Genomic DNA, 15,268 nt, shown 5'->3' with positions numbered 1-15,268 from the left:
ATATTGACTACAACTGTGTAACTCATATTTGAAAATAACCCTCATATCAGGGTTGGATTAGACCCTGATTATACACTGATATTCAAACACATTTATTTTTAAAATCTAGCTTTCTCACCTTAAACTAGAAATAAAACTGGATGTCCTCCACTGGCCTGACAGCTCCCGACACAGGGCCAAACGTCTCCTAACTAACCTTTTTAATATTCTCATGTCACTGAAGATGTCCAGTAGGTGAAAAACATCCTCTTCTACTTTCTGCTATTTTGCCTTCACTTCCTCTTTTTTGTTTTCCTAGAAGTCAAAGTCAGTGTGAGTGTTTGAAACAAATGTCCGCTCAGCAGCGATGACCTGAGCTTTACAGCTGATGGAGAAAAGCCTCAGGAAATGTTCCCTTTTAGTGTCTCTGTCAGCCGCTCGGCCTGTCAAACACACTTCGTCTAACACCGCCAGTGTTAGCTGCTCAGCACTTTCCTCTCTAAAGGTTTCACCCTCACTTCCTCCCGTCAGACCGCTGTTCTTTGGTTCCTCTTTTCTCAACGTTCCTGCTCGCAGAAAACAAAACATTACACAATGTTCGGGGAGTTTTGTCTTTGCTGGCCGCGAATTGAGGTGAAGGTCAGAAAGGGCTGACTGTCAGTGTTTTAGTTGCCTCCCTGCAGTTTCCTCCTGTACCTGAGTTGTTCTGGAAATGCTGACTCATGGTCCACATTTATCAAGTTATAAAAGCTGCATTCACTCAGATGGCACGGCTTTACTGACCACACTGAAAATACAAATATGAATGTTTAACAGGAGGTCGACTGTCTGCTGATGTCAGGAAATATGTTCTATGTGTTCTTCTTAAAAATACATTTTGTTTTTTGGCTGCTCTATTGAAATTGTAGTGTTTATAACAGCTGTGACAAAAGGCTGTTTCTCTGTCTAATATTTTAAAAGTAATTATTTAACACTACGTAACTATAATTCCCTTTGTTGCATTTTGTCGTACGCTGTTGGCAAAACTGTTCCTTCAAGATGTACATGAACATAAAGATTTACTGCAGAAGTCTTTTTCATCGTAACAAAACCGATCACACCACGAGGGCTGATATTTCTTAGTTTGTGCGGTTTCCTCTTTGGCTCAGGCGACGGTTTCTGCTCGGTGTTGCTTGACTGATTACAGGAACACAAGGAGGAAGTTTGTGTGTCCGGGTGTTATGAAGTGTTGCGTTGTGGGGAAACCAAAAACACTTCTGCATAGACATAATGTCAGAAATCAGCAGGCTCCTAAACTGGAAACATGAGTTGATAATTGGTCGTTAAAGTCGCTTGTCGTGCAAAAATGTCATAAAATCTCTCATTCCACATTTTCATTGCTTTAATATCAGAATAAATTCTTAATGTTATTAAGAAATTCCTTTGAGTAACATCACAAGTAAATGTTCTACCATAAAAGTTGCCAGTCGCTGTCGCTAGTCGGCACAATGAATTAAATGTTTTTCTTAGTCTATAGCTTCTGTTAGCGGCAGTAAAACATCCTTTCATTTCATAGTTATAGTTTATTAATGTATGAAAAACTAGCCATGGTATGAAAAGCGGTTACAACTCAACACTGAGAAAAGACAAAAACACACTGGTGGCATACACCGCTGCACTGTACAGCCCTACATTGGCGGCGGATAGGCGCGTGTCGGCGCTCCTGGATGTGTCCCTGTGCCACTTCACATCACTGTCCTATTTCCAGCCTTGTCACTACCAGAATTAAAAAGGCAGGAATATTAAAGGCATTTTTCCCCCCACTTGTTTTCTGCTCGTACGGGATCAGTGTGACCGTTTAAATGGTGCCATCCACAACTTTTTACAATGAAAACCGAAAAATAACCACTCTGATGTGCACCAAAGTGAACTGAACTGATCCGTACTGCTTGGTAGAAACGAGGCTAAACAGTCCGAACTCACACCGACACCAGAACCCTGTCATTAAACCTGTTAGTAACCATAAGGTACGTGGTGTGTGACTACACCCAACTCCATTCACATTCTAGGTATTAAAAGAAGTATACTATTGGTATCGGCATCACTTTAAGGGTACTGTTAACATCATTTTTTAAACAGTACCCAGCCCTAGTTGCAGCTCGTTCCACTAACGTCAAGAATAGGAGAAGTTGTTGGTTTCTAATAGTGATTCATACGTAACAGAAACAATTCATACACCACAAGTTCTCAGTACAAGCACTTCTGTAAATTCAAGAGAAGGGTGTGTTGAAAATTAACGGTAAAAAGCTTGTCAGAGTTTCTGTAAGTGAAACCACAGGTCGTGTTTTAAGGCTCAACATCAGTTAAACAGATGTGATGGAGGTCAAAGGAGAGAGCTTCACGTTAATGACTCCTGGCTGTTTATCTTCAGACGAAGTGTCTCTTAGTCTGACAGAGGTTTTCAGTTTTTAGCAGCAGGAGGAGACGAGTCAGGTCTTGTTCTGAGAGAAGCTGCTGCTTCATCCTGCTGGCCAGAGTCCAGCAGCTGATGTTTGTCTGATGAAAATAAGCCCGAGTCTATTCAGAATATTTACCCACAATTCTCCTGGCCACTCAGATCAAAGTCTCAGGTTTCTCACAAGAGCTTCTTAAATGCACAACGTTGATATTTGACAGTTTTATAATGTTATCCATGTGACAGTCGGCCTCAAAAAAAGATCTGCAGATTTAAGATGTCTTTTTTTTAAATTGTAACCACTAGCTGATATGTTATCGTCCTTATCAACCAGCACTCGCTTGCAACTTCGTGTCAGTAACAAGATCAAAGTCCACAGACACGCTAGCAGCTCTGTGAGCCTGCACTGAGGCTTTTTCTCACACTTAAAACTTCAATTAAAACCACCCTTAAGACCAGCATTGTTTGCACTGATGTTTCCCTGCTGGCAGTCGTCCTCTTCGTCTTCTCTGTCTTTGTTGGTGCATTGCTGCATCTCACAGCAGTGAAAATAAGTGGTGTTTTCTTGATGAAATACAGAGTGTTGCAGTGAATGGATACGTCTGAGGAGTAAAGGAGGGAAGAGGTGTAGAAATAATGGCGGAAGAAGTAGAGAAATAACCAGAGCAATAACAATCAGACACGTTTTTTCCTTTTCTTCTTCGGAGGATTTAATATTTGAACATCCTCACTGATCCCATCTTCTTCTTCTTCTTCTTCTCTCTCTTGCAGGATGAGGAGGCAGCTCTGCCGGTGCGTCACCAGTCCCGGGCCTGGTGCTGGTGCATGTGCCTGGGTCTCGCCCTCATGCTGTCTGGAGTGGTGGTTGGAGGAGCCTACCTGTACCGCTACTACATCCTGGAGGTGAGCTACCAGCCCCAGCGAGGGTGGGAAGGAGAGGTAAATTTAACAGTAATCATATATGAAAGGATCAGTGAAGGCAGATTAGATTTGAGGCAGGACGACTTTCAGCTTTAATGTTTGCTTATCGTCAGGGGTTGACTTAGGCAGCCCACTTACAAGTCCTCTAGAGACACGACATTACAAACTAGCAGACAAGGAAATAAAACCATGTATTAAATAAATAATTATAAACTAACTCATAGGGGTGGGGGAAATTTCCGATTCTTAGATGCATCGCGATTCGGACGTGGACGAATCTGAATCGATTCACAAACGTCCAAATTTCGATTATTTAAATCTGTTAATTAGAGTAATACAGAAGGTTCTAAATAATGCGGAACTAAGAAGCACGGTATGCGTCATCTCCGGGACACTTTGGGATGCGCGCCTGGAGTGGACACGCGCACAGAGGAAAACAAACATGGCTGACCGCCACCCACCTCGCCGTAAGAGCTGAACAGCTCCTTCTAATTTAAAAGCAGACGAGTGGAAACACTTCGGCTTCTACAACGTCGACGGCGGAAGTGAACTGGACAAGAGCCACATTATATGTAAGTTGTGTCGTGCTAAAATAAAATACTTTGGAAACCCAACAAACATGAGAAGCCATGTAACTCGATACCACCTGACGGAGGAGTCAGGGAGACGGCAGGCTGTTGTTGCTGCGGCTACTAGTGGCGCTACCGACCAGAGAACAATCGAGGAAGCAATTAGAAAGCTGCCACCCTCATCGGAAAAGGCGAAGCGAATTACGAAGGCCATCGCGGCATTTATTGCCAAGGATTTGCGTCCTTATTCCGTCGTGGAAAATCAGGGATTTCGAGCACTGCTGCATACACTGGAGCCCAGATACACCATCCCATCCCGACGCTATTTCACCGACACGGCCATCCCGACACTCTACAACCAAACCAAAACAGAAGTCATGGCCTCGCTGTTGAAGGCAGGTAGGATCGCAGTTACATGTGATGCGTGGACGTCTGTCGCCACTGAATCATTTGTTACTCTAACTGCGCATTTTATCTTGTGATTTAAGATACCTGTTGTTACCTTTGGTTCCATACAACAAAGTTGTAACTTTCCAGTTCGCACGCATTTCCATTTATATGTTTAATAAAATATAATGGAAATTAATTCGACTGTTTCTTATTACAAATGCACTGTGTTGAATGCTTATTCAGTGAGACAAAAAGAAATGTGTGTTGTGAAAAAGTATACAATATACATAAATTAAAGATGCATCAATAATCGTTTTATAATCGAATCGTAGCCCCTGAATCGTAATCATTATCGAATCGTGAGGTGCCCAAAGATTCCCACCCCTATTAGCTCATGACTTTCACAATAAAAAAGCATCTGATAATGTCAGTATTTGGGTTGTAGTTGTCGATCAAGTCCAAAAACAACATCACAAGTATGAAATGTGACACACTGGACATGTCGGGGCAGGTAAACTGCTGCGAGCTGCTTTTATGTCACATGCTGACTCCGCCTACCTCAGCAGGTTTTAAAGAGCAGAGATGTGAGTGATACACAGACCTGTCCTCTCTGTATGGAGATTAATAACTGCAGCAAAGTGGAATCAGACAAAACAGAAACTAAACACAAAACACAGCCGTGAAAGTCGAGGTGATTTAAATCCTCATGCATAAAACACAACCATAAGTCTACAGACACATGAGGCTCTAACACTCTGTTCACAGTCTGGTGTAAACATTTTCAAACTGGTTTGATATTAAGCCAAAGACAGGACCGGACTAGTGTAATGAATTTTACCAGGTGTCTCACTTGACTCAGCAGCCGCTCCTGAGGGGAACATAATGACATCATGTCCCAATAGAAAATTAGTGTCTGACTGTCACGTAGCATCACGTAACTTCAATGCACTTCTGTTGCTTCATGTTAACAAACCATGTAGGCCGGGGGTGTCCAAACTTTTTGGATTAGATCCTGGGAAAGTATCTGCGGGTCAGCTGCTTCTCGCATCAAATGGATTATAAAAAAAATCATACACAATTCGACAAACACAGCTGTTTCATCATTCAGTGAAAAAGTATTCATCTTTCCACTGCTCCTCAAAGCAGCGGCCCTCGCTTTTGACTTTACGCTTCTCTGCTGTGGCCATGTCCGCCACCTAGCAGGAAATGTCTGCTGTTAGCTGACCTGTGCTTGTTTGGTTATGAAAACATTAGTTCTGCCTGTGCAGTTCCCACCTGGTGCATGTCGACAAACTGTATGATAGTCCTGCCATCCTGAGGTTAAGGGAAAAATGCAAAGTGAAATTGCTCGAGGGCGGTTTAAATGAGTCTGCTGGGCCACGATTGACAGCAGGCTCAGTGTGGACAGAGAGCGTCTGATGTGTGATGTGACACGATAGTCGAACACGTTAGGATGCCGTGTTAAGATGGATTTATAAACAGTACATATGTAGCTGCAGCTACAGAGAGACTCATGTCAAATATGCCCAAAATTTTCTTTAAAGGGCTTTTATATATCTATGGAGTTCTGCACCCCTGGATCCAGATAAGGAGGAACGGAGAAAGGTAGACAAAGATAACGTGAATGCAACATGGATCCAGGAAGACGTCAAGAAACCTCCAGGTGCTGCGACCTCCTCTCTGCCGCAGACACACAATAGACAGACCCAAGGACATTCACATAAATGGGAGCAGAGATGAGGGCTGGGTCTATCTCCTGGAGGATGGAGACCCAGATATCACATTGAGACCACGCAGACTGTGATTGGTCAGCTAGTGTTTCCCTCTACATGTTTCTGATGTCAGTAAAGATCGTTGAGGGTGAAGATGAAGAAAGACCACCATCATCACCACCCTCTGTTAATAAATAAACATACACATAACAGTTGCATGTCGGGACTAACGTAAAAAATAACCAGATGTCAGTGTCTGTTTCATCAGGTTAAACACTGACACATCATCCCATTGATACAAAACCCTGTAAATCCAGTTTAACCATGAACTAGTCCTGTTGTCTAATTTGAAATCAGACTAACAGTGACTTCATACAACCTGAGATATTAACGTGTCGGCCACCTCAACACTTCTTATTTGTTATAGCTGTGTTTTTTATTCTACTTCCTGCGCTGTGAAAACTTGCATTAAACATTTTGTAACTTTGTTTCTAAGAGTTCTGTATTAATAAAGTTTATTATTATAATGTTTTACAGCGTGGAGCTCTGATTATTTTAAAAAAAAAAGCAGAAATGTAACGTGTGACAAACAGGCCTTGTTACAGTTTACAGCACTCAACACATTGTCATCGGCTGCACAGACTCAAACACTCACTCCTTCATTTGTGTTCTCCTCCTCCTCCTCTCTGCAGGAGGGTCAGGTGTTTGTGTGTGGTGTGAACTACCGTGAGGAAGACTTCATGATCCAGGAGGAAGACGAGGTATGAAGCTGTTCAACACATCAGATCAACTTCTCTTTCTGCTGCTTATCAGATGTTAGTGTTTGTGTTCAGAACATGTGACAGGAAGTGTTTTATTAATCATTACAGACTGGGTCACTGATTGATTTCTGAGGTAATGACTTAAGGCTGAGCTCACAGTAGAGTCATCTGTATCTGTGTTTACACACACACACACACACATTTTTATTAGTTTTAACTTCAAATCACGTTCACTTTACGTTTTAGTCGACTATTTTCAGACTGTTTTCTCTACAGGTGGAGATTTTATTTATTATATTTTTCATTTTTTCTGTTTCATTACTACACCATATTAATATGGAGGGTGAAAAATTACTTTAATATAAATAAATGAATAAATGGAAGAATAAATAAAGAAATGCATTGATTAAAAAAATAAATACATGTTGAAATATGTAAATAAATGAAATAATCCATGAATAAATAAAATGAATAAAAAATAAAATAATAAAAATAGATAAATATTGAAATAAATATGTAAATAAATGATTTAATTCATTAAGAAATGTATAGATAAAAGTATGTATTTTAAAAGTACATAAAGAAAAATCTTAAATTTATTTATACATTTTTGTACAACTACATTTATTTCTGTATTTCTGTGTCTGTATGTTCACATTTGTTTATTTATTAATTCATACATTTATTTGCTTATTAAATGATACCCATTTTTTTCCTCCATATTTTACATTCTGTTCACACTTTTTGACACTTTTGAATATGATAAGATTTTTTTTTTTAAACTGGCTGTAATTATTTGCTGATTAATCAGTTACAAAAAAACTGACAGAAAATAAATCCGCAGCTTTTTTGATAATTGACTGATTAAGTCAATTTTCAGGAACAGTGCAAACATGTGATGTTCACTTGAGAATTCTTTTAGTTTTTATTTACTTACATTATAGAACATTAAATATATCTTTTTAACTGTTAATCGGGCAAAACAAACATTTGAAGACGTCACGTTGTAGACACATTTCTGTTGAACGATTGTGGTCAACACTAACCTCGATGACAAATAACATTGTTTCTGTGTCACAATAAAAGGCGTCCTGTTTTTGTCTTGTAGAAGCAGGAAGTGTTTTGTTAGCATTAGCGGTATCTTAATCCCACTCTTAATATGTCTGTGAACAGTGAGTCTTATATCAATCAGATTAAATTATAAACAGTAACTCCGGATTACAGTCTGCAGTGTTTCCTGTCAGTCCCTAATGGCTGTTTATATCCAGCACAGAATGGCGGACTCCGCCACCAACAGTAATAATTACTTATAGAGAGGTAATTACGAAATGTGAGTCCATTTAATGGCTCTTGCTGTAGAAATACATTGAGTTCAGACTGTGGAATAACAAAGGAAATAAGTGACCAAATAACTGTCAGTGTGACTGGTTCTGTTACTGGTTAATGAACTGGCTGAACTGGTTTGTAGTTGGAGGTGGAGCTGCCAAACCAGTTCCAGCTGCGGCAGCTGGAGGAGAGGATCAGGGTGCTGGAGAGGGAGCAGGTGGAGCTCATCAACGTCCCCGTGCCCGAGTTCGGAGACGGAGACCCAGCAGACATCGTCCACGACTTCCAGCGGGTGAGACAGATCCCCAGCTGCTTCCTGTGTGAATCACTAACGACTTTAATGATTAATAGATAATTATCATTACTGTTGATTGTGACTTATTTATCATCAGCAGTAAATTATAGTCACATAAATACATCTTATTAAACATAGATTAGAGGGAAAGATTCAAGTTAAATTCCAAAGACTTCTATTGCAAAGTCTTATAGAAAACACGGCATTGAAATGACAACTTCCTGTGGATTTTCACATTAAAAGCCTACCATTAACGGGCAGGCTGGAAGACTGAAATGTACAGAAATCAACTGGAAGTGTTCATTCACAGTAGATTGAAAATTATCAGCAAAATAAATTAAAGGTGAAAGAACAGGAACTGATTTATCAACACAAATAAACATGGAGGAAGGGACCAGTTGTCATTTACTGGGAAGAAAGGGAAATGAAAAATAAAAGGTGTGTCTCTAATAGAGGCCTGTTCCAAACAAAGGCCTGGTTCTTTCTGACTTTTAGGTTGGTAGGGGCAGGATTTGTGAAACAGGTTTATTACTTATTTAAAAAGGAAATTACAGCTGTGTAGATGTTAGTTTTGTTGGTCTATAAATGTTTGTCGTGTGTCTCAGAGGTTGACCGCCTACCTGGATCTGAGTCTGAACAAGTGCTACGTCATCCCACTCAACACCTCCATCGTCATGCCTCCCAGAGACCTCTTGGAGCTGCTCGTCAACGTCAAGGTAAACGACCTTTAACCCAGACGTGCCCGCCAGTCTTGACAGCAGAATTAAGTCTTTGTTGATCATTGTAACATCAGTTTGTCTTTAGAGATATTAAATAATGAAAATAATATTTGTCGAAGCTTCAAATTAATTTGCTTTGATGATGTACTGTAACTTCTGTATAAAGGAATAGTTCAATATTTTGAGTTAAATAAGACGATTGACACCTTTGCACAGAGCCAACTGTTCCTAGTCTTCATGCTGAAGTGGCTGTAGCTTCATATTTGTGGTTTTAATCTTCTCATTGAACTCTCTCCAAGACATTAGTTAAGCACGCTTCTCAAACTGTTTCTTTATAAAATAGAAAGTAGACATCAATGCTGGCACCAAAATAAATCTGTTAAACCCACCGAGCAGTTTGTTTTAAACTGATTTTCACAGACGTTTTGATGGATGAGAGACACAGTTGATGTCAGTTTACAGTAAACAGACTCCAGTGGTGGTGAGGACGGATCTAACGACATTAAAAACTGTAAGAACCAGTTCATAAAAACAAAACTGGTAAAACCAGCAAATTAGAACAAGGGTGCAACTTCATTGATGTTATTTCACATACTAAAAATAAGGTTTGCACTGAGCCCTGAGGAGTCTGAATGAGGCAGCTTTAACTCTATCAGTGGTGATCATGTATTCATCCCTATCATCTGTCCTCTCTCTGCGCAGGCCGGCACCTACCTGCCTCAGTCTTACCTGCTCCATGAGGAGATGGTTGTGACAGAGCGTCTGCAGCACGTCGACCAGCTCGGCTACTTCATCTACAACCTCTGCCGCGGCAAAGACACCTACAAGCTGCAGCGCAGAGACAGGATTCTGGGTAGGAACAGGAAGTCACTCAGGCCTCTATTTATGCTTATTAGAAGAGCTCTTTTACATTTAAGGTCATAGATGTGTCTCTAACAAGGAATAGATGAAGTTACTGTGAGTTAAACAGCGGCTGAATACACTAAAGGCCCAGCTCACACCTGTGTTTAAAACAGCTAAACCAGGTCACATAATGGATGGTTCACACACACTTAGGAGACAGGAGTTAAATTAACTGTGTGAACTTATTGTCCCGTTAGCAGTTTGCTCCAGGCTGCACGTCAGCTAACGTTCCCTTGTGTCGTTCAGAGATCTTTCAGTGTGTGTTTCTGTTATACTTGTACAGATCAGAGGGTGTAATGTCCATATACACAGAGAAGCAGTGCCACGTTTAGCAAACCACAGTGTTCAGTAAACATAGAGGAAATCAGGAAACAGAAATAGTTTCAGCCCAGGGACAGAGTAAACAAACCTGAATGGATTTCAGTTTATCCACCTAACAATGGACGAAACATGGGTGACAGTTTGGAGTGCCTTAAACAGGAATTTAGTGCCCTGTGCTCTGCTTGGAGAACAGTTATGACGAGGAGTGTAACAGTACAAGAGTCATGGTTAGGCGTCAGTTTGGTACACCAGAAAAAAAATTCATGAGGATCCATTTGTTTTGATTTATTGTGAAAAGACAGTTTAAACAAGTTAGGACTGGGTGATATAACGACTGTACGATATATCGATATATTTTCAAGCAAGATTTAGACCACTCTGTTTATACTGATATAGGGTCACGCTAGGTTACATCTCACATACCAGTGTGCATCTCACCTCTCTCATACCCTCCTCACAGCTCCGCCCCACTCACTCACTCACTCACCGTTTCTCCTTCAACACTCAGAGAGACACAGAGCAGCTGACATCAGTCTATATGTTGCACGCACTACTGTAATCAGTCTGTGAGATGAGTGAAATGAGCGCAGTACACGTGCAGTACAGCGCTGCGCTGCATGTGTGGGAAACAGAGCTGCTTGATTATGTCAGCTGAGCGTTTGTTTGCTAGCTGTTCTTGTTAGTAGTTGTAGTGTGACAGTGTGACACTGAGACAGCGCCTGGATGCAGGTGACAGATCCGTTTAAAAATGCAGCGCCAACACAGATGTTTCTTATACGACAGAAATAAGATTTAGGCCCCATAAATAATAGATGTAGATTATTTTTCCAGCAACAGATTCATTTGAAACACCACAGGAAATTACCTTTTAAGGCCCTGATCACACAGCAAGTGTTTTGCAGGTTGCAAAAAATAAAAAATGGACAGGCAGAGGGTACTTGTCAGTAATTAGTTTGTTGGTCACAGATAAACAGAGATCTGTGTGAGTACATGAGACCCTAAAAAAGAGGCTGGATCATGGGGAGTACCACCAGTTGGTCCAGGAGCTTCTCCTCCATCATGGCTGTTTCCAGGAATATTTTAGGATGAATCAGGGGCAGTTTGACAAGTATAGCTCTGGGTATCCAGCAACCACTACCACCAGTTTCTCCTCCATTGTTGACCAACTGTAAACTTGTTGTCGTGACCACCACAGAAGGCCCGCCTCTCAAACCATCCCATTGGACAACGGGAAAAAAAGATGACGTGGGGCGCTCCTCTGCTCTGAGTTGAACGTTTTTTCAACTTGAGAAGTTCAGGCAAAAACTCCAGGAACGTGAGGCGTGGCGCGTTGCAACACAAAAACAGCGACCAAAATGCTTCATTCTCGTTAAAAACAATTACAAAATGGCGCCTCCAGTTGCTAAAACACTTTCTGTGTGATCAGGGCCTAACTCCGCCCACAAAGATTTTTATTGTCTCAAACCTACTTCATACGTTCATACTCATGTTATAGTTTAGTGTCCTGTGCTGCAAACCTTTCAACCTCTGTAGCTCCAATGCTGTGTGCAAAAAGTTAACGCATAGCCTTGCTATTGATTTTATATTATGTTTGATTTCCATGTTGTGCAGCTGTATCTCAGTCTCAAATGTGGCTTTGACTTGACTCTGAACATGTCACCCATTTCATAGAAAATACAGAGATATATATTGTGTATCACCGTTCAGCCTGAAAATACAGAGAGAGGATTTTTGTCCATATCACCCAGCTCTAGAACATGTGTCAAAGACAGGCACAATCCTCCTGCTGGAGACTGAGGGGACATTTTGTCCACTGATAAACTGTTTTCATTTTAAAAGTCAGGAACATTTTGTATTTGTATTACACTGTAGATACAACAAAGTCATGGAATAAGTAAACATTAGGTTGTGTTTACTCCCTGGATGCAGCGCATTAACCCCCTCTTCTTGTCTTACAGGTATGCAGAAGCGCGAAGCTCTGAATTGCCACAAGATTCGTCACTTTGAGAGCAACGTTGTGGTGGAAACTCTGATCTGTGAGCCTTAAGAGACCTCGTCGCCTCACTTTAACTGCTCTTAAAGTCACTGGCGTGCAGTGAGATCTGTGTTTTAATCATCACCTGTCTTTTTTCTTTACTTCAGGTAGTCTGAGTGAGTGAGAGGAGTGAAATGTGAAGCTGTTTGCTAAAATATTCTTTTGATTGTGATAAAAACAAAAGAGAGTTGTGTATTTTTCCACTTTTCTGTTCGGGGATCTTCTTGGAATCTTTTCATAAAATAACTAGTTAAAAGTCAGCTGAGTTAGTAATAGTAAATTATTTTAATCAAATAACTGCAATTATAGCACGAACGTATCTTTTAATAGACGTGGGTAAATATACTTTACCTTTCTTTCAGTTCAAACATTATAAGACTTCAAGAGAAACTTTTGTACCACTCATCCTGATCAGTCCAGGGAGACGTTTTTTGTTTTTTGTATTTTGTCTGCTGTAGCTATTAATACACTGCACCTGTTCTTTCTTAACTGGAAAATGATCTTAAAATAAGCGTGTGGACACGTGCTCCTCCAGTGTAGCTTTAAAAATAACTTTGTATTAAAGACAAGAGTGAAATTCCCAGCGGAGAGTTCAGACACACACTTATGTTAAAATCTTTTTCTCGAGGGTTGTCTGTCTTTTTTGAATGTGTAATTTTTTTGGATAACTCTTCCTGTTGTACTAATTTGTGTATATAATCTCTTTAAAGATATGAACAGACCAACACAATAAACAAAATGGAAAAACAAATATGATGCTGTTGTGTGTTTTTATTAAAGTGCTTTTTAAGCTGTTTATGTGCCTCTTCAGAATACGTTGAGCCCAGTCCAACATTCACACCCACTTCCTGCAGCGATCAGGTGAGAAAAGAGGCGGGGTTTGAACCTCCCTCTCATCTCTTCAAACATATCTCACACTACTTTTCTGTTTAAGCATGAAGCGGGATTTGTACCTCTGCATAGAATCAACATAGAATCTACAATGTAAGCTCTGCAGAGCCTATGTCATAGCTTGATGTGTAACTCCCCAGAAATGTAACTACACAGCGCAGCAACGCAGACTTCCTGTATCTTTGTAAACGTAAAACCATTTCCCTCTGCCCCACAAAAAACATTGCACTTTTACTGCTGATACTTGAACTAACTACTTGAAACTGACAATACTTGCGTACTTTTACTGCCCCACAAAATAACATTTTAAGTCAAGTGTGATTTATTCTGGCTTCATGGGAGTAGAGGACAGTCTGATAGCCACTATGCTAATTTATTCAATGGGAAACGTCATAGGCTTATGCTAATAACATTAGCATGTTGTATTTCTGGGGAGAACCTCTGTGATTTTATGGCTGATAATTTCACTGACTACTTGAAACTGACAATATTTGTGTACTTTTACTGCCCCACGAAATAACATTTTAACTCTTGTGTGTGATTTATTCTGGCTTCATATGAGTAGAGAAAGGTATGCTACCCACTATGCTAACTTATTCATTGGGAACCATCATAGGCTTGTGCTAATAACATTAGCATGTTGTATTTCTGGGGAGAACCTCTGTGATTTTATCGCTGATAATTTCACTGACTACTTGAAACTGACAATACTTGCATACTTTTACTGCCCCACAAAATAACTTTTAAGGTCTTGTGTGTGATTTATCCTGGCTTCATATGACAAGAGGAAAGTCTGCTAGCCACTATGCTAATTTATTCAACATGAAACATCATAGGCTTATGCCAATAATGTTAGCATGTGATATATCTGGGGAAATCGTGTACTTTTTCTGCTGAACCTTCGACTACAAGAAGCAGAGAATACTTGTGTACTTTATTAGAAATCTTAAAAAAATACTGTTACTTTTAATGGAGTATTTTCCACATTGTGGTTCTGGTACTTTTACCTAAGTAAAAGATCTGTGTACTTCTTCCACAAGTGATTAGTCCACAGTATTTGTAGTATTTTCATAAACTTTGATTGTTACAGTTGTAATTGTGTATTTGTACAGTGTTTGTGGTATAATCATAAATGATGTGTAGTATTGTTGTGTATTTGTACATTGTAGTACTGTTGTGTAATTGTACACAGTGCTGCTGTGTCATCATGTGACAGTGTGTCTGCAGCCGTCGCCTCAGATCAGACTGACCTCAGATCAGACTGACCTCAGATCAGCTGTCACGGCGGGAGCTCGGCCTGCGTGTCATCTGATCACAGTGGAAATTTGTCCTTGATTAAAGCACTAATCAGAGGGACCTCGCCCAGGGGGATGATGGGAAATGGGCCAGGTGGTTGGCGGTGGTGTGGTGTCACCTTGAAGGATCAGACAGAAGGTTGTTCAAAGAGCTCATATGATGTAAGTACACAAGACAGTAACTGCTGCAGCACTGCAGCCCCTCACAGCATCAACTCTTTAATGACATTTATTCTACAGCTGCTGTTTGGTTTCTCTGCAGATTCAGATTTTCATCCAAAACATCAATATCTTATCAAATATGACACATTGTTCTTTAAATTTTAAAGTTTGTTTTTGGTAGGTATTTTTCTTTGTAATGATGAAATAGGTACTTACAGTTGAACTAAGATGCCTGTGACTACATACAGATGTTCGTGGTCTCCAGAGGATGAATCTGACTGACTTTGGTGATTCTCAGTTTTCCTGTTGCGCCACCAGCAGGTCTTTATTATCCATCTATCAACGAATCTAACAAATGTGTCTACTTGATTTAGCCTCACAAAATTTAGTTCAGACATTCGTGGGTTTTTTTATGCCTCCATGCTAGCCATCACCAGAGGCATTATGTTTTCAGGTTGTCCGTCCACATTCGTCCTTCCGTCCCATCCTTGTGAACGTGGTATCACAAGAACGCCTTAAGGGAATTTCTTCAGATTTGGCACAAATGTTCACTTG

At 40.4% G+C, this 15,268-nt stretch overlaps 1 protein-coding gene across 2 annotated transcripts in view; it reads left to right on the top strand.

Moving 5' to 3' along the window:
- Window positions 1-13,116, top strand: part of itm2bb (integral membrane protein 2Bb) — a 30,178-nt gene extending 17,062 nt beyond the window's left edge. Inside the window, exons 2-7 of one of the 2 annotated variants that reach the window (XM_050048282.1) lie at window positions 3,185-3,352; window positions 6,698-6,766; window positions 8,235-8,384; window positions 8,993-9,103; window positions 9,809-9,959; window positions 12,289-13,116. In XM_050048282.1, coding sequence (XP_049904239.1) covers window positions 3,185-3,352; window positions 6,698-6,766; window positions 8,235-8,384; window positions 8,993-9,103; window positions 9,809-9,959; window positions 12,289-12,377 — 738 coding nt within the window. In that variant the 3' untranslated portion in view covers window positions 12,378-13,116. The remainder of the gene's footprint in view (window positions 1-3,184; window positions 3,353-6,697; window positions 6,767-8,234; window positions 8,385-8,992; window positions 9,104-9,808; window positions 9,960-12,288) is intronic. The other variant, XM_050048283.1, reaches the window with a different exon arrangement.
- Window positions 13,117-15,268: the final 2,152 nt, after the last annotated feature.

The sequence above is a fragment of the Epinephelus moara genome, chromosome 7, assembly GCF_006386435.1.
Source record: "Epinephelus moara isolate mb chromosome 7, YSFRI_EMoa_1.0, whole genome shotgun sequence".
Taxonomy (NCBI): domain Eukaryota; kingdom Metazoa; phylum Chordata; class Actinopteri; order Perciformes; family Serranidae; genus Epinephelus; species Epinephelus moara.
This window is presented reverse-complemented; position numbering and strand designations above follow the sequence as displayed.